The 22,390-nt window shown below is 55.1% G+C and overlaps 2 protein-coding genes across 2 annotated transcripts; one reads left to right on the top strand and one right to left on the bottom strand.

Annotated features, from left to right (window-relative positions):
- The first annotated feature begins 1,881 nt into the window (after positions 1-1,881).
- On the top strand, positions 1,882-17,446 carry IGSF22 (immunoglobulin superfamily member 22). The gene is given in 20 exon segments (XM_058546308.1): positions 1,882-2,044; positions 4,066-4,194; positions 4,423-4,559; positions 5,658-5,757; positions 5,839-5,878; positions 6,086-6,105; positions 6,108-6,256; positions 6,916-7,027; positions 7,559-7,681; positions 7,684-7,722; positions 8,360-8,632; positions 9,651-9,935; positions 10,709-10,833; positions 10,921-11,062; positions 11,202-11,496; positions 12,568-12,970; positions 13,132-13,160; positions 13,340-13,650; positions 14,458-14,718; positions 16,142-17,446. Coding segments are annotated over 20 exon segments (3,255 nt in total). The 5' UTR covers positions 1,882-1,935; the 3' UTR covers positions 16,315-17,446.
- A 97-nt stretch (positions 17,447-17,543) lies between these two features.
- Positions 17,544-21,936, bottom strand: TMEM86A (transmembrane protein 86A). The gene is made up of 3 exons (XM_058546119.1): positions 21,812-21,936; positions 19,418-19,682; positions 17,544-19,066 (listed from the first exon to the last, which is right to left on the bottom strand). The coding sequence occupies exons 1-3, from the start codon at positions 21,830-21,832 to the stop codon at positions 18,630-18,632; spliced, it is 723 nt and encodes a 240-aa protein (XP_058402102.1). The 5' UTR covers positions 21,833-21,936; the 3' UTR covers positions 17,544-18,629.
- Between the last annotated feature and the right edge of the window lie 454 nt (positions 21,937-22,390).

Genomic DNA, 22,390 nt, shown 5'->3' with positions numbered 1-22,390 from the left:
AGGAGTGGGAAGGGGGCACAGGCTGACATTGCCTTCTCCTCCCCCAGGGTGGCTCTGTGAGGCCACTCAGGCTGTGCGTGCATCACACGTGGAATGCGACACCAGTGGCATTCCCTGGATTTGTGCAAAGGGACAGACCTGCTTGACCCTCCCCGACTCACCCCCTCCCAGTCCCTAGAAAACACAGACCTGTCACATTGCTCCCCAAGCCCTGTAGGACTGTGTGTGCACACATACGTGTGTGTGTGCATGTGTGCGTGCGCCTGCACACGCTACGCTGAGCCCCTTGGCTCAGAGACGTCCCACTCAGCAATGAGAACCAAAACCTCTGCCACAAGGAGAAGAAAAGTACCCCTGGACCACCCCCCAGCCTCCAGCCCCCCTCCTGGCAGTTCCTCCAGCCCTGGCTCCAGCCTCACCCCCCCACCCCCACCCCCCTGTGCCCTCCCCCCACCACCACCCCACAGTGTGCCATCTTGCTGGGGCAGCTGAGCTTGAGTAAGGGATCTCCCCCAGGGGGCCAGACACTTAGGGAGCTGGTGACTCCTGGTGGCCCCACTGCTGGGGCAGAGGAGGAAGGAGACTGGCCAGTCTAGAGCCCAGGCGCCAGCTGCACCTGCAAAGCCGTGCACACAGCGTTCGAGGGTTAGGAGGGACTGGTCACGTGAAGGTAAGGCTTCCCTCTTCCCTCAGGAGGCAGGCAGAGCCTGCTACCTCCCGAGCCCAGAGGGGACAGCAGGAGCTGGGACAGGGGAGTGGTCTCAGAAGCCAGAGGTAGAAGCAGGCCAGGCAGAAATATATCACGGGGGGCGGGGGGTATAAAGTTCCGCCTCAAACTGCCTGGGACAGAAGAAGGCTTTTGGGTCCCCTGGAAGGGCACTGGACTGGGAGTCAGAGGCCAGGAGTCCAGCCTGAGTGAACTTGGACAGGTTATTTCTCTCGGACATCAGTTTCCTAATAGATGAAGTAGGAGTTAAAGAGTGCCACACTAGTGAGCTAAAAGCTGGTATGTACATCCATTCGTTGACAGACTGTGGAGCTGGCAACAAGACTGAGGGCGCTCTCTCTGAGCCAGTGTGGAGAGCTCCAAGATGGATTAAGGGAACGAGAGGGGCTGAACGGTGCATATCATGGGCTGCCTCACATCTAAAGAGGGGACGAGGACAAAAACGTATTCACATTTCATGATGCAGCTTCAGAACGTGCCTTGAGACCACAGGTGGTTACCTGTTGGGGAGGGCTAGGAGATGGAGAAGCGCGGGAACAGTAGTGAACCTCTTCATTTAGATGTTTCTATTTTATTTTTTAACTATGTGACTGAATTACCGATTCAAAAAAAATAGTATAAGAAATAAAAACTCAACCTCTGTCATTACCATGTCACAAATGAAAGAAGGGCTGTAGAAATGTGCCGTCATCTGTCTTAGCTTTCCACCAATGCCAGGGTCCCCAGTGCCGAGGAAAGAGATCCGCAGTTTCCTTCCAAGGCTCGCTCCGGTATGGCTTAGTCAAGAAGTCCCTTCTTAGGTCTGACTTCATTTTCTCCTGCAGAAACAGCCAGCACTGCCTCCCTAGTTCCATGTAGCTATCAATAGGTATCTTCAGCTCCCTCTGGGCCTCACTTAGTTTGCTGGGTAAGTCTAAGCCCTACATCCTCCCCCTCTGAGAACTTGGAGTGGTTTGGGGTTACTCAGTGGGGAAGAGGCCCATTGGTTCTTGTAATCAGCCACGGAAAGGGAGATACAAAGGGAAGAAAAGAGAGGCTAGAAAGCAGAGGCTTGCTGCCCAACCTCTCCTCACCCTCTCCTGTGCACAGCCCATCTCCCCTACACACGTAAGAACATCTCTGAATCGCCCTCCTACTCCTGCCCTTGTCCTTCATGGCCTCATCCTCTCCCTGGTCCTCCCAGGTGACTGCCCACGCCTGCTGTCACCATGACGACCATTCACCACAAGCAGATGCTGCAGGAGCACGTGTCCATGGAGTTCTCCAGCTCTGCCACCCACCAGCAGACCTTCTCCCAGACAACCAAGATAGTGGGAGGCAAGTAGAGTGGGGTGGGGGTGGGGCGTCAGGAAGGGGCAGACTTTCTTCCTCCAGTCTTTGCGACTCTGGGGCCCCTCAGGAGCCCAAGACAGCAACAGCAACCCACTCCCAACGGGTGCTCCTAATCTGTGCTTTGATGAAGCTTCAGCCAGCCGGATGTTCACCCACGGATCAGATGTCCAGGAAAACAGCTTAAGAAAAATCAATCACATGGATGTGTGTGAGTGCTTGATGAACTCTTAATCGCTTGAGGGCATCAGAGCCCTAGGCAAATGCATGTATCTCTGATGGTAGAATTTCAGGCATGGAGGAAGTAAGGGAGGGAGGGAGCTACCTTAATTACATATGAGTAATGCTGACCCTGCTCCACTTAAGAAATAGGAGACTTGGAACTGCGGAGGGGAGAGAGGATGAACACATCAAGTGACCTAAGCTTCCAGGCTCTCGGCCCTTGGGGGCCAGACTCGGGGGAGGGCAGATCCAAGGGACAGCTGAGATACAATCTCAGAGCAGAACAAACGGTTTTAGTCCTTTTTAGTCCCGTCTCTAGAGGAATGTGATTAAAAGATGGCCAGGAGCCAGGATATTGAATACCTGTCCTCTCGGTCATTGCCCTCCCTCAGAGTCCTCTGTGCACAGAGGTCAAAGCCAGATAAACACTCTATACCAACCTCGTGGTCAGTGAGGCAGAGCGAGTGGAGCAGCCAGGACTCAAGACCAAAAGTTGCAAACTCAAGTGATTAATGATTCTCAGCCCTGGCTGCACATTAGAGGAATATTAGGGGGCGGGGCGGGGGGGGATGAGTGAAAAAATAGCAATACCTGAGTTTCACCTCAGACTGTTAAATCAGGTGTTGTTTTGTTGTTGTTTGTTTGTTTTTAAAGCTCTCCAGGGATTCTATGTGCAGCCAGAGTTAAAAGCCACAGGCCAACAGGGTCTAGGCAGGGAACATAAATGCAGGAAAAACACTGAGATGAACTGCAGAGGACATACCCCATCTAAAGGGGCAGCCACTGGTCACCTCCCACTCACTGTTGCCCTGTAGGAATACAAGTCCAATGTGGAGAATCTAGAAATCTCAATTTTTATGTGAAATCTCTCAATTTATAGATGTAGAACTACTTTTTGTTTGAACATTGTAGGGTCAAATAAAACACATCAGCAGGCCGGGTGCAGCCTGCACTCGGCTCACGTGAGACCTCTGATTGCGGTGTAAGAGCAGGCCACCGGGCTCCTTAACACATTTTTCTCATCCCAGTCCTTCAGATTAGTGAGGATAATAAAGGCACCTACCTCACTGGGATGTTGTGAGGATTAAATAAAATAATCTCCGAGACGTGCTTAGCACAGTTCTTGACTCAAGGAATGCGCTTTGTGAATCAGAGCAGTTGTTATTCACTATTACCTCACCTGCCAACAAGATTGTCGGGAGACTCGACTGGAAAAACGACTTTTTTGTTTTCCAGATATCAGATTATATTACCACATTGCAAATGCTCTTTCAGATCAGGAGATTCCGATACACAGCCCCCGTGCGGGGGAAGGTTTTCAGGAATCACCACTCCCATCACCATGAATGCTGACCCCACAGAAGGACAGGGAGGCCTAGAGCAGAGCTCAGCTGAGCTACCAGGCCTCCCAAGCATGAGCAGGCCCAGGTCCCTCTTAATGCTCCTGGGGGACCAGGACTTCCAGAAGAGAAGCCCACGAGAATCAAGAAAAACCCAAAGAGAAGTGTCCTTTTTAGAAAAAGAAAAAAAAAGTAGGCCTCAGGCTGTGGCCCGATAAAGGTGATTGACCATTGAGTGGTGGAGAGGAGCTGGCTCCCCTAGTGATTGGAATTTGCCATAACACAGTGACCCATCGACTCGAAGGTCCTCCTTTCTTAGTTAGCCAAAGCCGGTCCTCCCCCCGCTGGCCTAAAATGCTCCACTGTCCCCTCAAGGAAAGGTCAGCCCTCCAGTTCCGGCCTGAGCTCCGCCTGGAGCCCATTCTGACCTCTCGACTGCGGCCACAGAGCAAGTCGTGTCGAGGAAGTCCTCGGGCACTGCAGAGTTCTTCAACTTGGTGACACGGAGCTCCGACGTCTTGCGGGCGGGAGAGTCGGAGTTCGTGGAGAAGCCTCAGCCTGTCCTCGCGTCCGAGGGTGCGTCGCTCCCGCGTCTCCCCAGACCCCTGGGTGCCTCCCTTTCTCCTCCAGTGCCCCAGCCACCCCCACCCCCACCGTCCCCCGGTACACAAACACTGGCAGAGCCAGGCTGAGGGTCCCCTCCTCTGCCCAGGGCCGGGGCGAGATCCCGGCGGGGAGGCAGGGAGCAGGCAGAAGGGGCAGCCTGGAGGTTAAGAGGCGAAATGCGTCCCGTGCACACCGCAGGCGATAAAGGCGTGTTCCGAGCCCGGGTGCAGAGGAACCCCAAACCCGACACCTCCTGGAAGAGGGAGAGCGGCATCCCCATCAAGGAGTCCGCCAAGATATTCTGCGACAGCATGAACAAGGAGCACGTGCTGAAGGTGCGGGGACCCGAGCCCGAGATCCAGTTACGGATGAAGCCAGAGACAGGGACCCCCGCGACGGGTCGCCGGTCTTCTCACTGACAGGAGAGCCACAATGGCGACCCAAGAACTGGGAGATGGGCAGAGGCTCCGTTGCCCTGGAGGAGGGGCAGGATAAGAGAGGCCGAGTCAGGAGATGGGGCGTTGCTGGGGTGGGGGGGTGGCGGGGACCAAAATTAGGGGCGGGGCAAAACAGAGCTAGGGCAAAACCAGAACAAGGAGGGAACAGGACCAAATGGAAGACAAGGAGCGGTTCCAGAAGGTGAGGGAGCCAAAAGAGAAGGTGAGACCGAGACTATGGGCGTGGGTAGAAAGAGGCAGGACCATAGTGGGTGGGGCGCGGCTGAGTTGGGGCGGGGTCGGGACGGAGGGAGGGACTGGTCATAGAACAGGGGTGAGGGTCAGGGTTCCGCTTCAGGAGAGCTTTACAGAAGACTGTCGCCAAGGGCCTGTCATCCTTAGGTCTAACCATCTTCAGCAACCTCTGGCTCCAGACCCTTTGAGGAAAGGGAGAGATGGGTCACTGGGACCCTGTGACCTTACTTCTGTCCCAATCCTGCCCCAACTTCCCGTTGTGAAAGGCAGAGTCTCCCCTCTCCCTAACAGACGGAAGTTGGTTCCTTCTCCTCCGAAGACCCATAAGCAGACACAAGCTGCCCTAGAGTCCCCCTACTGGCCACCCCAGTCCCTCTACTGGCCACCCCTTACACAAGCTCATCCATTCATCGAGCACTTTCCAAGAGCCCACCGGTATGTAAGCGCCACGCTACAGGCACCAAGACAGCCATAGTCACCACTGTTTCCTCAGGGGCTCAGCCCAGTGCCTGGTATGGAGGACTAAATATGTGTTAAGTGGAGGAGTATTCAGCCTAGTGCCAGACACTGCAGGTAGAGTTACAACTCAGAGCAAGTCCCTGTCTTCCAGGAGCTCACAGCCAAGGCGAAGAAGCCAACGGGGAATCAGGCTACAGACACACCCACGCTTTCCCATCTCACAGAAAGTCTCCCCGTGGTTCCTCTCCCCGCTCCCCTACTAATGGCCTGACTCCGATCCAGCTGGAGCCACTGACCTCCGTGGACTCGGACAACTACAAGTGCGTTGCAAGCAATGACCATGCAGATGCCATCTATACCGTGCCCTTGCTGGTGACAGAGGGTGAGCCAGCCCCCTCCTCCTGGCCTTTCCTCTTAGGGACCAAACTCCCCCTGTCTGACCCTCTCCTCTCTCTGTCCTCAGGTCAAGATAGAATGGATTTCAAAAAGCTGTTGAAAAAGAGGTGAAGCTGAGAGGCTCCTCTGTGCTGGGTGTTGTCCCCCCACCCTCCAGCCTACAGCTTCTCAAAGGCCTTTCAACAGAGCCCTGAGTTCACGGCCCAGGCCCCAAGAATCCATGGAGTGGGGAGGGGCATCTCAAGGTTAGGAGAGGTTCCCCCTGCCTTCAGAAGGAGGCACTGAATTCAAAGTTGGCACCCACCTCCTTCCAGGGTTCCTCCTGCTCCCAAAAGAAGCAGAAGGTGACAAATGAGAAAGAGATGCTGGAGATTTTGTCCAAGGGGCCCAAGAAGGACTTTGAGAAGGTCTGCATGGAGTATGGTTTCACCGACTTCCGGGGGCTGCTCAAGAAGCTCAAAGAGATGAAGAAAGTGGAGGTGGGGGTCAGTGCCCATCAGGGGGCAGGGGTCTGCAGACCAGGGGCCAGGCCTCACCAAAAGTGCTAGTGCCTGTGTGTCTCTAGTGGCAAGGTCTCCCCACCCTGCACGTGCTACTTGAAGGCATACTCTCTACACCAAGAGCAGGAAAGGAACTCATGTCACCTTCCTTTATCTCTTCTCTTTTCACTACTCCCTAATAAACGTGCATGGACTTTGGAGTCAGACAAACCTGGGTTCAAATCCCAGTTCTACTGCCTTATTAACTTTTTGAATTTGGGCATCTCTCTGAACCTCAGTTTTCTAATCTGCAAAATGAAAGTTATACTTTCCTCTTTCATTTGTTTTTGTGTTGTTCTTGTCATTCATTCACTCAACCAACTCGTAATTATTAAGCATCTACACTGGAATTAGAGAATCCATGTAATGGGCCCACATACATAGTGACTGTTCGACGAATGGGGGTTCCTTTCTCATCTCTTATCATATCCGTCTCCCCCTAAATCTACCAGTTGATCAGTGCGGGGAGAGGGGAGGCACAGCTATCTAATCAGCCTAGTCATTTCTCCTCAGCCCCTTCGGGGGCTCCTCCAAGATTAGGGACACAGACTGAGCAGGCTCCAGATGCCCCTGACACCTGCCATTTTGTTATCACAATCCCTCAGGCCATCCGGATTCTGAAGCCCCTGGAAGACAGAGAGACCAAGGTTGACACCACAGTGGTCTTTGACTGCATCATGGAGCTGAAGGACCCCCATGTCAAGATGATATGGATCAAGATCTGGGGGGGACACCTAGGTAGGGCCCACCCTGGCAATTTCATTTCCTCTCTGCACCCCTCCCTGTGCAGACCCTCTCCTTATCCATCAGCCATGTCGTTTCTTCCATCCCACTAAGAGGATGCCTCCCAGTATGGTTGAAACTGGCTGGGAGCTGGGCTCTATTCTTAGCTGTTTCACCACTTTGCTGTTTGATGTGAGACACTTTCCTCTCTCTAAGCCTCAGTCTACCCATCTGAAAAGGCTGGATTAGATAGTCCTGAAGGTCGCTGAAGCTCTGTGCCTCTAAGAGAAAGTATCTGATGAACTCTTGACTATTAAGAGTTCAGGCCTCAGGGGAGGCAGGGACCCTGGATCCCACCGAGCCAGATGATGAAGCTAGAGAGATCTTAGGGGCCTCTGGGTGTGTTTGAGGATCTTAGGGAGGTGGACGTGGCACCCTCCAGCTCACGCTGGCCTTGGGGGAATGGGGACCTCTGGAAGTCTCTCCTCAACCCCGTCATCAGCTTTTCCGCCTGTTCCATGACACAGGGTAACGAGCCACCGAGGATCGAGTGCTCCCCGGACAAGTACGATGTGAAGCAGATAGGCACCAAGCACATGCTGGTCATCACCAACGTGAACATGAATGACGCAGGCACCCACAGCCTGTCTGTGGTGACAAGCTGATGAGTGCCCAGCTCACAGTGCTGGGTATGAGTGTGGGCATCAAGGGGCACAAGTACGACGTGGTCAGGGTCGGGGGAGGAATAGCCAGAGATGGGATATATGGGCATATAGGAGAGAGGACTGTGGGGGTACTCAGGAAAGGACTGCACGGGGCTGGGAGCTAATGGAAGAGAGAAACATGGGGTGTAAGGGAGAGGACTCTGAGATAATAAGTGTCATGGGGCAGTGTAGCATAGTGGTTAAGAGCACAGTCTCTGGAGTTAGACTACTGGGGTTCAAATCCCAACTTCTGTCATTTATGGGCTGTGTGATTTGTGGCAAGTTATTTAACTTCTCTTTGCCTCAGTTTCTCCACCTGTAAAGTGGGGTATAATAGTAGAATCTACCTGTGTGGGAAATGGATGCATTAATATGTGCAAATTGGCTAGAATAGTGCCAGGCACCCATCTAAAACTACATAAGTCCTTTTTTAAATTGCTGTTAACATTATGGGGGAGAAGATCATGTGAACACCAGGGGAGGGGACTCTAGAACTCACAAAAGGAATGAAAGGAAGGGTGCTTTCCCCAACTACGGGCTACGGGAGGCCAATGACACCTGAGTCTCCATGCCCCCTTCACCATCCCACCCCAATGACTGCCCCTCCTACTCTCTGCTGCAGATGAGCCGCTGAAGTTCTTGGGACAGACGAAGCCAATGAAGGTGACAGAGTGCCAGACAGCTGTGTTTGAGATCTGCCTCTCCAAGAAAGTGCCCAACTTTGTGTGCAAGTTCAGTGGGAAGGAGCTGAAGAGGGATGAAAAGTATGAAATCACAGTGTCCGAGGAGGGTCTGACCCACAGGCTTAAGATTAAAGATGCCAGACTCAGTGACAGTGGTGAGTTCTCTGCCGAGGCGGGGGACCTGGTACAGAAGGCCCAGCTCCCTACTGACCGTTAGTGGTTGGGCCAGAGCCTGAGGGATGGGCTTCATGCCACAGCAGCCTCCATGTGCTCAGTCATCCATCCATCCATCCATCCATCCATCCATCCATCCACCCATCCACCCATCCATCCACCCACCCACCCACCCAACTATCCATTTCCTCCTTGCAAGGCCCTGTGATGGATACTAGAAAGACAGAGGGTCTTTCTAGTATCCTCTCCACTAACTCCTCTCCACTAACTCCTAGTCCAGTGGGAGAGACAGGTGTGGAAATGGAATTAGAACAAAAGTTCTCAAGCAAGGAAGACACACTGGGGTCTTATTATCTGGGAGAACATGGGTCGTGAAATTATTAGCCTTTATGGCTCTAATATCATATATTACAGCACATCACTCTTGACTTCTTGCATTCTTATATTATAGCTAGTTTGAAGAGTTGCACATGATGGTGTGTACACCAAGAAGCATGTCACACATGAACCACACTTGACACATGTGGCATGGAATCATCATTGCTGTGATGGAGGGAAACACAGAGGCTATGGGATCCCTGGTGATGTCAGAAAGGATGTGATGAGGTCACGGCCAAGCTTTACCAAGAAGAACAAAAAGGAGTTCAGCTTTCAGAGAAGGGGGAAGGGGAGAGGACATTCTCAGCAGAGGGAACGGCATGTGTAAAGGCTCAGACACCAGAGAGACAATGCAGTTATGGCTGGAGTTCAAAGGGGGCATTAGAGATATGACTGCAGTGCCGTGAGGAGGTAAAAGTTGTCACCTCATTTTACATACAAGGAAACTGACACTCAGAAAGTGAATGCATTGCATACAGTCAGCTAGCAAGTAAGGGGCAGAGCTGGGACTCTCCCTGCCCGGTGCCTCCATGGATCACATGTTGCACACAAACACGCTCCATGTCACAAGTCCCCGTGTTTTCTGGGGCCAAAAACAGGAGCAGGGCAGCATGTAGCTTCAGAAAAGGGATATAGGAGGTTAGGAGCAGGTCCACGTGTTTGTCTGTCTGTCTGCAGGCATCCGCATCAAGTTTGTGAGCACCCTCAAGAATGTATGTGTGAAAGAGAGGAGCCAGGCATGCCTTGAGTGTGAGCTGACATCCAAGGATGTGACACTGAGCTGGAAGAAGGATGGGTGGCTGCTGGAGCATGGCAACAAGTACAGCATGAACCACGAGGGCAAGCGAGCAGAGCTGGTCATTGAAGATGCACAGCTCAGTGACAGTGGCGAGTACACCATGGTGGCCATGCAGGATGGGGACCCCACTGAATACAACAGTACTGCCACAGTCACCGTGGAGGGTACATACCCACCTGTCAGTCCCCACTAACCAACCCCCCTGACCCTAACAGTTCTCTACTGTGGACACTGATCAGTCCCCCTATTGACTCCAACCTTCCCCAGACGGTGATCAGTTTCTACCTCCACACTCTGACCACCCTCATCTCCCAAATTCTGACCATCTCTGACCTCTCAGGGCTTGAACATTTCTACCTTCTGGGTCCTGATCATCCCCCATCTCTCAAATTCTATCCGAAATCCCTTGACTTCATCCATTCTTCGCTTCCAGACTCTGACCATTCCCAGCAACCCTGATCATCCCATACCCCTTGACCCTGACCAGCCCCCAGTCACTAATTCTGATGATTCCCCACTGACCCTGACCACCCTCAGTTCCCCAAAACCCTGGGCATCCCACAGACCAGCATAACACAACTCAACATCCCAACTCCACTAACCACCTGCATCCCCACCAGCTAGTCCCCTTCAACTGAGCATCCCTCCACTGACCATCCTCTGATGATCAGCCCCCATTAGCCAACTCCCAGTCTTCCTGGTCACCATCTCCCAATGCCACTGACTTTCCCCTCAACCCCCCACCTACTTGCGCCAGTCCCCTCACTGACCATTCCTCAATCGTCCATTGACCATTTCCAAACCTCCTGCTCATCATGAATGATTTTGATAGACGCAGCACCACTGCCCCTTCCCATAGCCATCACCACCAGCCCTTTTCCCATGAGTCCCTTCCACCTCAACACCTCAGCCAAGCCCCTGTCCCCTTTCTCCCCAGAGCGTCTGGGCACGGTGAAGAGCAGGATGTCCGACTTGCATGTGGCCACCGGGAGCCCTGCTGAGCTGTGTGTAGTGCTGAACAATGAGAAGGTGGAGGACGTGTGGCTAAAGGATAGCAAGGAGGTCCGAAGCAGGGGCCAGGGAAGGGGACGAATGAGGAAGGCGCGGACAGCGCATACACTTGCACTCACACCCCCCCTCACCCCCCAGATCACAGACTTGCCCGGTGTGCAGATCGTGAAGCAGGGTGCGGTGCACAAACTCATCTTCCCCAACATGGGCCCCGAGCACGAGGGCAAGTACACATTCCGGGCCAAGGCTGCAGAGAGTGAAACCTCGGTATTCGTTGCAGGTAAGGTCGCAGCCCACTACAGACGAGGCTCACCCATGCCAGGCCCTCCTTGCTCGGCACTGCCCCCATCGCCATGGGCTCCACCCTGGCTCCTCCCACATCCCCGCTGGGCAAGCCTTCTCTGCCGGCCGGCCCGCAGATCCTCCTACCCTCGACCCGTCGCGGCTGGAGGCACCGGCAGCATACCCCGTGACCGTGAAGGTGGGCCACACGGCGACCATCAAAGTGCCCTTCCAGGCAAAGCCACTGCCCAAAGTGATGTGGTACAAGGACAGCGTGGAGGTGACAGAGGAGGCACTCGTGTCCATGGAGCGCGAGGAAGACCAGGCGCTGCGCATGATTTCAAACTGCGTGTGCGAGGACAATGGCCTCGTTATGCTCAAGCTCAAGAATGACTACCGTTCGGCCACAGCCACTCTGCACCTCAGCGTGCTGGTCTCAGGCACCTGCTGCTCAGCACTCAGGGTGGGAGGCAGGCTGGGGATAGAGTGGGAGTTTGGGTTGAGAATGGGATTGAAGTGCTGGCTTTGCAGTCAGAAGCCCATTTCTTAATTTCCTAACTAGGTGGCCTTGGGCAAGTCAATTAACCTTCCAAAGACTCAGTTTCTCATCTGCAACAGGGTAATTTTGGGGTTTTTCTATCTATTTCAAGTAAAGTGTAGCAGAGCATACATGCACAGCACGTAATAGACCTTAAACCTTCAAATGTACTTAAGGATTGTTATTGACTGGGAGGTGAGGGCGTGGTTGCAAGTAAAGTGGAAATGAGGTGAAAGAGAGGTGAGATTTAGGGAGGGAAGTGAGGTTGGTTGGTTAGAAGTGAAATGGAGTGAGGGGAGGTGAGATAGTGTTGGAGAGACAGATGGAATGGGGGTGGGAATGGGATTTGGGACTGGTCAGAACATAAGATTAAGGGAAGAGATGAGGAGCTGGCCTTAGTGAACTCATATTCAAATACAACACACACACACACACACACACACACACACACCATCACCACCTCCTCCACTTGCATCTCCATCAAGCATGGGGTGAGAAGGTTTGGGTTTCGATTCAATGCAGCAGCATGACTGAGCACCTCCTCGGTGTTCTCAGTGCTGGCACCACAGAGATGAAGTATCCCCAGCAGCCCCTCAACCCAAAAGGTGTGAAAACTGGTAGACATGTAATTATAACACAAGATAAACTGTAATACCAGAAAGCACTGGAGTTCTGGAAGCTGAGAGGAGTCTTGTCTGGAAGGGGACAAGGGGGCATCAGCTGAGGCAGGGGCCCCTCCGGTCTCCAGTCCACTCATTCCTAGGCAGACTGGAGTCTCAGGAAGGCAAGGATCAAACTCTTTGGGCAAGTCTTAGAAGGAAGGGCAGAGGACACAGGGAAGGGTGAGGGATCCAGAAAGCTCAGAATCTAGCTGTGTCCCAGTCTGACTGGACCTCTACCGAGTGGGACGAAGCCCTTCTGCTCCTTTGCTCCAAAGCCCCATTCTGACGCTGTCTTCTGTTTTCTGACCGCCCCAAGCCTCCCCAGCGCTGGGTGGAGTTCCTGGAGCTCTCGGGCAGTTGTGTGCACATGAAGTGGAAGGCCCTGAAGGACAATGGCGGGTGGCCTGTGACACAGTTCATCGTGGAACGCAAGGCGGTCAGCAAGAAGGCCTGGATTAAGATAGGCAAGGTGGACAGCAAACTCACCTGATTCTCCACCAGCGAGGTGGAAAAGGGAAAAGCCTACCAGTTTCGTATCCTGGTGGTCATTTTGGAAGGAGTGAGCGACCCTCTGGAGACAGACAAAGTGTTTGCGGGAAATCCTGTTGGTCAGTCAGATAGCCCTGTGCTCAGGGGTCAGGATGGGGCCTTCAGCCAGCGAGGAAGGCTGGTCTGTGCGGAATTCCACAGGGGCATGTCTCTAGCTGTCCCATGAAACAGATGAATTCCAGAGTAAGAGCAGAACACTGTTTGGGGCAGGAATTCTCAGCTATCTCCAGTCAGATCACATGCACAACACACTGCCATGCGTATTCCAGAACTGTGCACAAGTCCAGGGAAATGGCTCCTCTGGTTTCTCCATTCCAGAAATCATCCCCAATTCAAGTGAGAGTGATGTTACTTTAGGGGTAACCTTGATCCATTCTAATTTTTTTCCCCAGAGAAAACCCTTGACAACATTGGCATTTTAATTATACTTGCTAATTAATTACTTGCTACATTCCTCCCAACTGATCTGCATGTCTCAGTGTGTCAAGACAGTAGATTAAGAACCGTGGCATTGAGGATGATACAGACTGGAAGATTTTCCACAGCCGCACACAAACCTACAGCTGTTTGAGGAGGTCCCCAACACAGTGACTTTGACCTGGAACCACAATCCCGACCTGAAGGAGGACAGTGATGCCCACTATGTCATCCTGAAGCAGGATGCCAGCACAGCCACCTGGTTCACTGTGGCCCATCAGGTCTTCAGCACCAAGTATGCGGTGACGGGCCTGCTCCCGGGCAGTAGTACTTCACTACTACGAGTGGTGGCCTGGCACGAAATTGGTGACAGCGACCCACTCGACTCCAGGGATACCTGGCTCATCAACAAGGACAAGAGTGAGTGAGGGGACTTAGGGGCTCAGGTTCCATCTGGGATCCCTGATGGCGGGGATGACAGAAGAGTTGCAAGTGGTACCCAAGATTTGAGGTGGAATTTGAGAACCACTGAGGTGGAAGGGTTAACGTCGGGACGCTGGGGAGAGAAGCAAAGGTCAGGAAGCCTAGGGGAGGAGATACCTTGGGGGTACGCTGAGGGGTGGGACTAACGTGGAGGTGGGGTGGTGCCCCTGGGGGCGGGGATGATGGCGGAGGGCCGGAGGGAGGAGCGGGAGCGGGGGTGGGGGCGGGGGCGGGTGTGTAGAGCCGAGGCGCGGTCCTCTCTGAGCCGAGGGGCTGACGCTGATGAGGACTGGGGAGGGTCTCCGAGGAGCCGGGCTGACGTCCAGGAACCCTGGAGGGAGCGGGTTACGGGTGGGGAGAGCGTCTGGAAACTTGAAATGCGGGCTCAGGGTGGGAGAGCGGAGACCGCGGAGGCAGGCGGGGATGACGTTGGGGAAAGCTCGGATGAGGAGTTAAAAGGCATCCGGATAACAGCTCAGCGCCGGGGAGATGGCCTCCTGGGTCTGGAAAAGCGTAAAAGCTCGCGGACCTGGCTTAGGGCGTGGAACCCTGGAGTGGCAAGGGGGTGGGAGGGTGGCGAAAGGGGAACTTTAGGAACCACTACAAAGTCGGGACCCCAGAGCGCATGGGAATCTAACCTAGGGTCATCGGGGGTCCGTGGGCTGGGTCTTCTGCGCTCTAAGCCGGCGCCGCGGGGAGTGGAGGGGGCCTGGGGGCGCGCTCACAGCCCGCCCGCCCTCGCAGTCGAGGACCTGAGCGCCAAGCTGAAGCCGTACCAGCCGAGGGACTGGCGCCACGCGCCGCGCTTCCTGACCCTGCTCAAGCGGCACGCGGTGCTGCGCGGCCAGGACTGCACCATGACCTGCGTCTTCCTTGGGAACCCGCGGCCCACGGTGACCCTCTACAAGGGCGACGTCAACATCACGGCCATCTCCAAGTTCTGGTACAGCTCCACCAGGGGCGTGTGCACAATCGTCATCCCCACCGGCACGCTCAAGGACAGCGGTGAGTACAGCGTGGCGGTGGAGAACGAGCTGGGCAAAGACCCCAGCAGCTGCCCGCTCACCGTTTATGGTCAGGGTCCCGCGGAGCCGGGCCTGGGGGGTCTGGGGGGCGCCTGGCTCGGTCTCACTGGGCCAGAGGCGCAAAATCACGGTCTTGTGGGCTGTTGACAGACTCTTTTGGTAGGGCTGGCGCCGTATTTTATTTACTCTGCCATCAGGTAGTGTAAACATTGTCTAACTGGCCACGGTTTGTACCACTCTCTCCCATCCTCTCAATATTATGTGCCTGGCCCCTGCAGACTTGTGAGTTTGCAATCCCTTGGTAGACTGTAGTTTGCAACCCTTGGTGGGCCTAGACTTGCCTTTGAAAAAGATACTGGTGATCAGACTGAAACCAGATTCACCAGTCACCATCTCTCTGGCAGGGTTCTGGAAGGAATCTTTGTTTGCAAAATTTTGCAAGTGATTCCGATGTGCAACCAAGATGGAAAACTACTGGTCTAGGATAAGGACAGATAGGAGGCACAAATAGTGGGAGGGCTGAAGGGAATCTAGTAGAGGCCCTCCCACCCCACACATGTGCCACGTTTCTGCTCATGTGTGCACGTGTAGGGGAAATACTTTATTTCTTCCTACACAGTCTACTGTCTTCACAGCTACACAGCTAGTAGTGTGAACTCTCTAAATGCAAAGCTGACCTGCCTTGCTCCCTCTTGCTTAAACTCCCTCCTAGCTTTCCCAACCAACAAGGCTCCCTGCCACCCCATCTACCTCTCCAGCCTCATCCTCTGCCACTCCCTGAACTCTCCAAGGCACTCCATTGGTGTCCGTAGTCTCCTCAGTTAGACTTTTTTCATCCTGTTACTGATGCCTTTCCTTGGAGAAAGGACCATCTCCTGTGTTTCTGTCTCTCAAGTACTTGGCTAAGTGTCTGGCACTGAGATGATGCCTCAAGAGTGGCTGCTGAACTGTGTAACAGAACTAGGCCAGGGAAGGCACTGTGGGAGACATCCAGCTTTCATTCCACAGCCAGAGAGATCCCTGACAACTTAATTTTGGTTGTAAGCACATGGGCCCAGGGCCCTGGCTCCACTACCCACCGGCCATGTGACCTTGGCAGGCCCCTCAGAGCCTGTTTTCTCATCGACTTCTCAGGGCTGTTGTGAGGCTTAAATGAGATGGTGCATAAAAGTGCCTGGCAAATATTAAGCGCTGAATAATTGGCAGCTCCTGGCCCCACACACTCTGCTGACCTTGGGAGATGGGGGCTGGAGCTGGGCGTGGGGCCTAGACCCAGGGAGGATTGAGGATCCCAGGCAGGGTCTAACTCCTGGTTCCTGCACACTAACTGCAAGTCCAGCAATTTGAAGTTTCCCTTGCCCCAGCATCATCAACACTAACAAATACTTGCTTTGCTCTTTCAGACAAAGATGATAAGTCAATTCCAGCATCAGTCACTGAGAGTCTGCAGAAGAAATCCAAGTATCTTATGGGAGCTCCAGCCCCACCCACGCATCAGGAGAATGTTGTGATGTGGGGCTTCAGTGAGGGAGGCCCAGTGTGCTCTGTGGTGCTTGTCAATGCAGTCAGTCAGTGAAGGAATGGGACAATAAACAGACTGATCTCACCCTTGCCTGTTCCTGAATGTGGTGTACAGCAGGCACCAAGGAGATGGACTTGGGAGTGGGATGGGGATACACAGAACCTGGACCCCTGAGAGCTTGGTGCAAACCCACCCACATGGGGAGTGACAAGCCCCCTTTCACTGGGCCTTGACTTGCCCTCCCCCACTCCCCAGCCACACTGCATCCTCCCCTCCTCTCAGGGCATAGGGGGCAAGTCTTGCCAGCTTCATCCTTCTCTCCATCATGCTCCCTCCCATTTCCTCACACCAGGTAGGTCTATCTTCAGAGTTCTGGGGTTTGAAGGGATCAGGAGGGATCAGGACCTTGCCTCTCTAGTGTACAGGGTTCCCACTGTTTGAGAATTAGAGCATCTTAGAGCTAGAAGAGCTTGGTCATCCAGCTCACTAGGTTTCAAACTTGTTTTGCAGTGGAATCCTTCCTTAAAAAAAAGATCTTAAGAAGCTACTGGACTTGAATCAAGGATAGGGGGGTCTTTAAGCCTCCCTCCTCTACTTACTCTTTTGCCATCTCCCACCAGGGATCTCTGTAAAAACCCTAGTGTGAAAATCACTGATTCATCCAACACCCACATGGGACCTGAGTCTCCTCTCTCACATCCCCCCAACTGTACTGCCCCTCTACTGATGGCATGTTTGCCACCACCCAATGCTTCCTTTCCTACTCTGGCTCAGGGCACTGCCCATTAAGATGCAAATGCCCCTGGAGTGAGGTGACACATTATTCTGCCAGGGCTTCACATCTAAAGTATGAATCAGCAAATCGAATCTCATTCCTCCCAGCCGTTCAACCGAGACCAGAGCCCAGGGAGAGAGGAGATGCTTGAAGGAAATCTGGATCATTCTGGGGCAGGCAACAGGTCTGGGGTGGGGAGGGGAGAAGGTAGGCAGCAGTACAGGACACTGGGTAACTAAGTCACCAAAGGTGCTGGGCACTCGTGCACAGGGAGTGTATCAAGGACAAATGTGGACGGTGGCAAATACTACTACCCATCCTCCTGAACTACATCCTTACCCACACACAAGACCAGGGAAGTGAGACCCACACCAACCAGCACAGTGTCACCAGAGCCATGGTGCCAAGACGCACTGGCCAGGACTGTGACCCAGGCTGTGAGGACATCCAGGGCCCTGGCACCACGCCCCCACCCCCTCCTCTCCAGGACAGGCACGTGCCACACAGGTAGACAAGCAGGGCAACCAGTTGCCCTTGATTTTTATTTTTATTTTTATATGGGAAGTAAAGGATGGAGTTGTCCCATCCTTGCTCCCCTTGCATTGCATGTGCCTTAGGTCTTATGACCCTAGAGTGTCATTGGAGCCCCCTCCTCTTGCTCCCAGTGCAGGAGGGGCAGGCAGGAAAGCACTGAGTGGAGGGGGAGGCGTGGGGGTCCCAGCTCACTGAGCTAGGCGCGGCACCCCCTCAGCAGCTCCCTGAAGCCCTCTCCCTGTAAGACTTTAACAGACAGCAGGATAGAGACATATGGCAGAGAAAGACATAGAAGGGCTGAGAGACAAACTACAGACGTGCACCCGTGCACACACACACGCACGCGCGCACACACACACAGCTGGCCCCTTCCTTTGGCATGGTTCACCCTAGCCCTGGGGATAGGGTCTGAGGGTGGTGGTTTGGGGCCTGAGCCCTGGGCTGGCCTTTGAGAGAGACGAGACCAACTTGAATCCTTGGTACCCCAAGCTCTCAGGCCAAACAGGTCCCCAGTCTTGCCTACCTGGACAGACACCCCTTCACCTTCCCACCCACCACTTAGAGACTGAGATTGTTCAAGTAACAAGGATAGAGGAGGGAAAAGAAGACTCCACCTTCACCCAGTCTTCCCAACGAGAGGCCTGTGAAAGGGGCTTCAAGCCCTGGGCCCAGGTCATCTCAGCACAGACTTCTCCCCTCTTCCAACTCTGTGCAGGTTAGAAAGAGTGGGAGTGGGTGAGTAAGACTCTTCCATCTAGCAGAAGTAGGGGGAGGTCAAGAAGCTGAGCACCATTGCCCTCCAGAGGGGCTCTGACAGTCCCGATGGGGTGGAGGTGGGGAGATGGCTACTTTTGGCTCTTTCTAGCTCTCAGCATTGTCCTGGACCACTAAGCTTTGCTAGAGGGATCCTCTTCCTGTTGACTCCCTCAAACTTGTACACTTCCCCAGTGGCACCTGCTTCCCCAGTCTGGTCCTGTAGCCATCTGATCCAGCTCTTGCAGGTTCCCAGGTTCTGGACCCCAGCCCCAGGAGGAGAGAGGGGTGACCAGACCCTGGCCCCTCAGTTGGCCTTGCGCAGTCTGTAGTCTTCCACTGGCTCCCGGCTCTCGACAGCTGACAGGGCGATGAGCATCTGGGCAGCATAGTAGGTGGACATGATGAGTGCCCGAGAGTAGGGCACAGGAAAACAAAACTTGTCAAGGGCGATGGTCAAGTCTGAGATGATAAAGAGCAGTGCACCGCTGCCCGCCGCCAGCTCAGTCCAGCGCCAGGCTGCCCCGACCAGCCGTAGCCCTGCCATAGCACGCCAGCCCATGAAGGCGATAAGGGCCACATAGACCCCCACCAGGTAGGTGAAGGCACCTGAGAGGCCCGGGTAGAGGAAGGCATAGCACAGGCCCGACAGCACTGCCATCACCAGACCTGTCCGAAGAGCCAGTGGCCGCATGCCAAAGGCCGAGGCGTAGAGGATGTGGGTCACAGCAAACATCAGCAGACCTGGGAGAGGAGATGAGGGGATGCTGAGGGCAGGCTCAGGTGAGTAACAAGTACAGGGGGTGGGGGTGGGAGTGGAGTGCTTGGGATAACCCAGGAGCTTTGTTTTGGGAGTAACAGGGATGGGAAGAAATCCACAAAGGTAAAGACACCCACCCACTCCCCTGAGGAACTCCAGAACTGATCACCAGATCACCTGCAAGGTCATCCTCCAGCAGGGGCCCCACAGGCCTTGGCGTCAGAACCCCTGAGATTCCCCATATTCTTGTTCAAAAGCTCCCTCTCCCAAATTCTGGGCCCCCCTCTAGGCCCCAACCGAAGGATTCCTCCCAGGTAGCTACTGTGGCGACTGACCGTGCACAAAGTAGCCCTGGTCCTGCCAGATGAGGAAGGCATCGCCTACTGCGGAGAAGACGAGCCCCACAAAGATGCGGATGGCGCTGGGATGGGCCAGCAGGAATCCTAGGCCATGGGCCAGAAGGAAGAGCCAGAGGCAGAAGATGGGCAGGCACTTGATGAGGGCGCTGACCCACGACGGGCTGGATGAGGGCAGCCAGAGCACAAAATACACGCAGGTGGCCTTGAAGAAGGGCACCAGCTTGGGTCCCTCACTCTTCACCTGGAGGACATAGGACAAGGGCAGCACTCAGAGCTTCGGAGCTCAGAAGCCCATAGTGGGGCTCAGAGCCAGCCCCCTCAGCCCACACATCCACCCCAGAGACAGGCCCACCTCCCAGGCAGGGAGGGCTGACACACAGAGACCCAGTTTGGCCTGCCCCAACCAGCCAGCAGAATGTGAACAAGCCCGTCCCCACCCTGAGGCTTAATTGATTAGGAAGGGGAAGCGCTCCACTGTTCCCCATGCCGATGTCCATTCTTGGCCCTGGGGCAGGACCGGAATGGACACTCACTGGGCAGAAAAGAGACTTTGGGATAATGTCCTCTCCTGCAGCCCAATGCTTCTTTCTCCCTTCCTGCCCCCTCCCCCTCCCTCCCCAAAGCCCCTTTAGCCCTCTCTGCCAGCATCAGCCCCCAGCTGCCTGGAATGGAGTGGAGTCAGCAGGAAACCACAGAGACGCCACACCTGGCCAACTCATGATCTTCAGCAGTGGGGCCAGGGCACAGGCTTAGGCCCCAGCAACACCAGGTGAGCGCCAGGAATGCGTGAGGGCGGGCACTGCCAACCACCTCAGCCCCTTCAGGCTCTCTCCTGGCCAGTGTGCTCCTCAGCCTCCACCCCACCGCCCCAGGGAAACGTACCATCCAGGGCAAGGGAGGAGACAGGGATGCTGGCTAGAGAAAGGGACCCACTAGTTGGGAGCAAGAAAACTGTCCCTTGAACACCAGTGATTTCAGGGATTGGGGGGTTGGACGAGGGTGTCAGTCAGTCTCATGTCCCAGAGAACAAGACCAACTCAAGGCACATCAGAAAGAGAGGCAGGAAGGGGGCGGGCTTCTCTTGCCTGCTTTTGATCTGAAGCCAGCAGACAGGCTGGGAGGAGATGAGGAACAGAGAGGGAAGTTAGAGCAGCTGACTTGGTCTCAGCCGGATTAGGGGGGAGGGCAGCTAAAGAAAGGTTGTGTCCAAGGCCACTGCAGGCACTTGCCAAGCTGAGGGGGGAGCTGCTGCAGAGATTCTGAATCTGTGATCCCCTGAAGCTCCTTTCCTTGGGCTTCTGGTACCGGGTCTCTCGGGGTGACTCAGAGCAGCTGAGGTTCCCTGGATACCCACACTCCGCCCAAAGTGATTGTGCCCCTGGCTGGGTGAGCTGTCCAGCACAGGGCTCTGGGGACACGCTCAGACTCCCAGGCCACCAGTTACCTGGGGACTGATCAGACTTTGATGAAGGAGGTCGGAAAGAGGCAGATGGGTGGGTCCAAGGTCCAAGCCTGCCCTTGCTCTGTCAGAGGTGAGAGCAGAGAGGAGATGACTAAGTTCCTTCCTACGGAGATTTGCCCATCCAGGCTGCTCAGGACAGGGGCACGGGCAGAGGAGGAGACTGGAGGAGACACACAGCCCCACAGTCCCCAGATCTCCCCAGCATCCACCTGTCAGCCCTTGGAAGCATCAACGTCTGCTCCATACACTTCCCCCAGCCCCATATTTGCTAGAAGGAGAAACAGGCAGTAGTAGCTGGGGGGACTCTGACAGTCATAGAGAACCCAGCACTAGAAGGAGGAGGGTGGGGAAAAGAGACAAATGTTAGAGTTAGAAAGTCTGAATAGAAGGAAGTGTCAATAGAGAATGATCCCTTTTCCTCCTGCGCGTTATCGACGCTGCTTAGACTCAGGGGCGTCCCCTCCCCCACCCCAGATTTGTTTATAAGATGAGGATGGGGAGGAAACAAATTTGGGACAGGATTCCCAGGAGGTCCTAGTCACCCTCCTGCCCTCCCCCGCCCTCTCCCACGCCTCCCTGTGGCCTGCCCACGCAGAACCCGGCGGCCCGCTGCTGTCCCCTTCCTCTTCCCGGCAGCGACCCCGCCGCCCCGCGCCAGACAGCCAGAGATCCACAAAGTCACGCTTCCGAGTCACGTGCCCACTGTTTTCCTCCCTCCCGCGGGCGGGCGGGGGGCGCGGAGGAGGGGCGCCACGGGTCTGGGGAGCGGGGGCCGTGACAGCGCCGCTCCGGCCGTCGCGGGCTCCCTGCCCTGCCTCGGCCCCAGCGGCTTGGCCTGCCGCAGCCCAGTCCCCAGGCCGGTGGGCTCCGGCCGCGCGGGACACTGGCTCGCTCGCTCGCTCACTCACCACAGTGACCGGGGACACCATGGCGGTGGCGGCGGCGGCTGGCACCCCGCTCCGGGCTGCAGCGGCCGGGACGCGCTCGCGGCCAGTTGCGTGGCGTTGGCGACGACGTAACAAAGCCCCGGGTGACGGACAATACCTCCCGCGCGCCGGGCGCCGGGTCTTCGGACTGCGATCCCCACGACGTCACCGCAGACTCGGCCAATGAGCGGGCTGGAATCGAGGGGGCGGGGCCTGGCCGACTCCGGCCAGGGCCCCCAGGCCTCTGAGGGGAGAAAAGGGGCTTCTCCCAGGGGGCCGGAGGCGGGGCCGCAGAAACCCCGCCCCTCCGGGCAGTCGTGCCTAGGCGTCCAGGAACGTGACCGTGACCCCGGTCCCTGGGTGAGGACCGAGCTTGGCTGCGAGACAAACACATTCCTGTTCTGGAGACACGGGTACACACATTTTCTCATAACCCGGAGATCAAAGGCAAAGACAGATTCCCTTTAGCCTTTAAACATGCAGTCCACACAGACACAGTTGCGATTAGACCCACAATCTTCACTGTGTACAAACACACATCCAAATGGACACGCAATGGTC

Source organism: Diceros bicornis, chromosome 7, assembly GCF_020826845.1.
Source record: "Diceros bicornis minor isolate mBicDic1 chromosome 7, mDicBic1.mat.cur, whole genome shotgun sequence".
Classification (NCBI taxonomy): Eukaryota; Metazoa; Chordata; class Mammalia; order Perissodactyla; family Rhinocerotidae; genus Diceros; species Diceros bicornis.
This window is presented reverse-complemented; position numbering and strand designations above follow the sequence as displayed.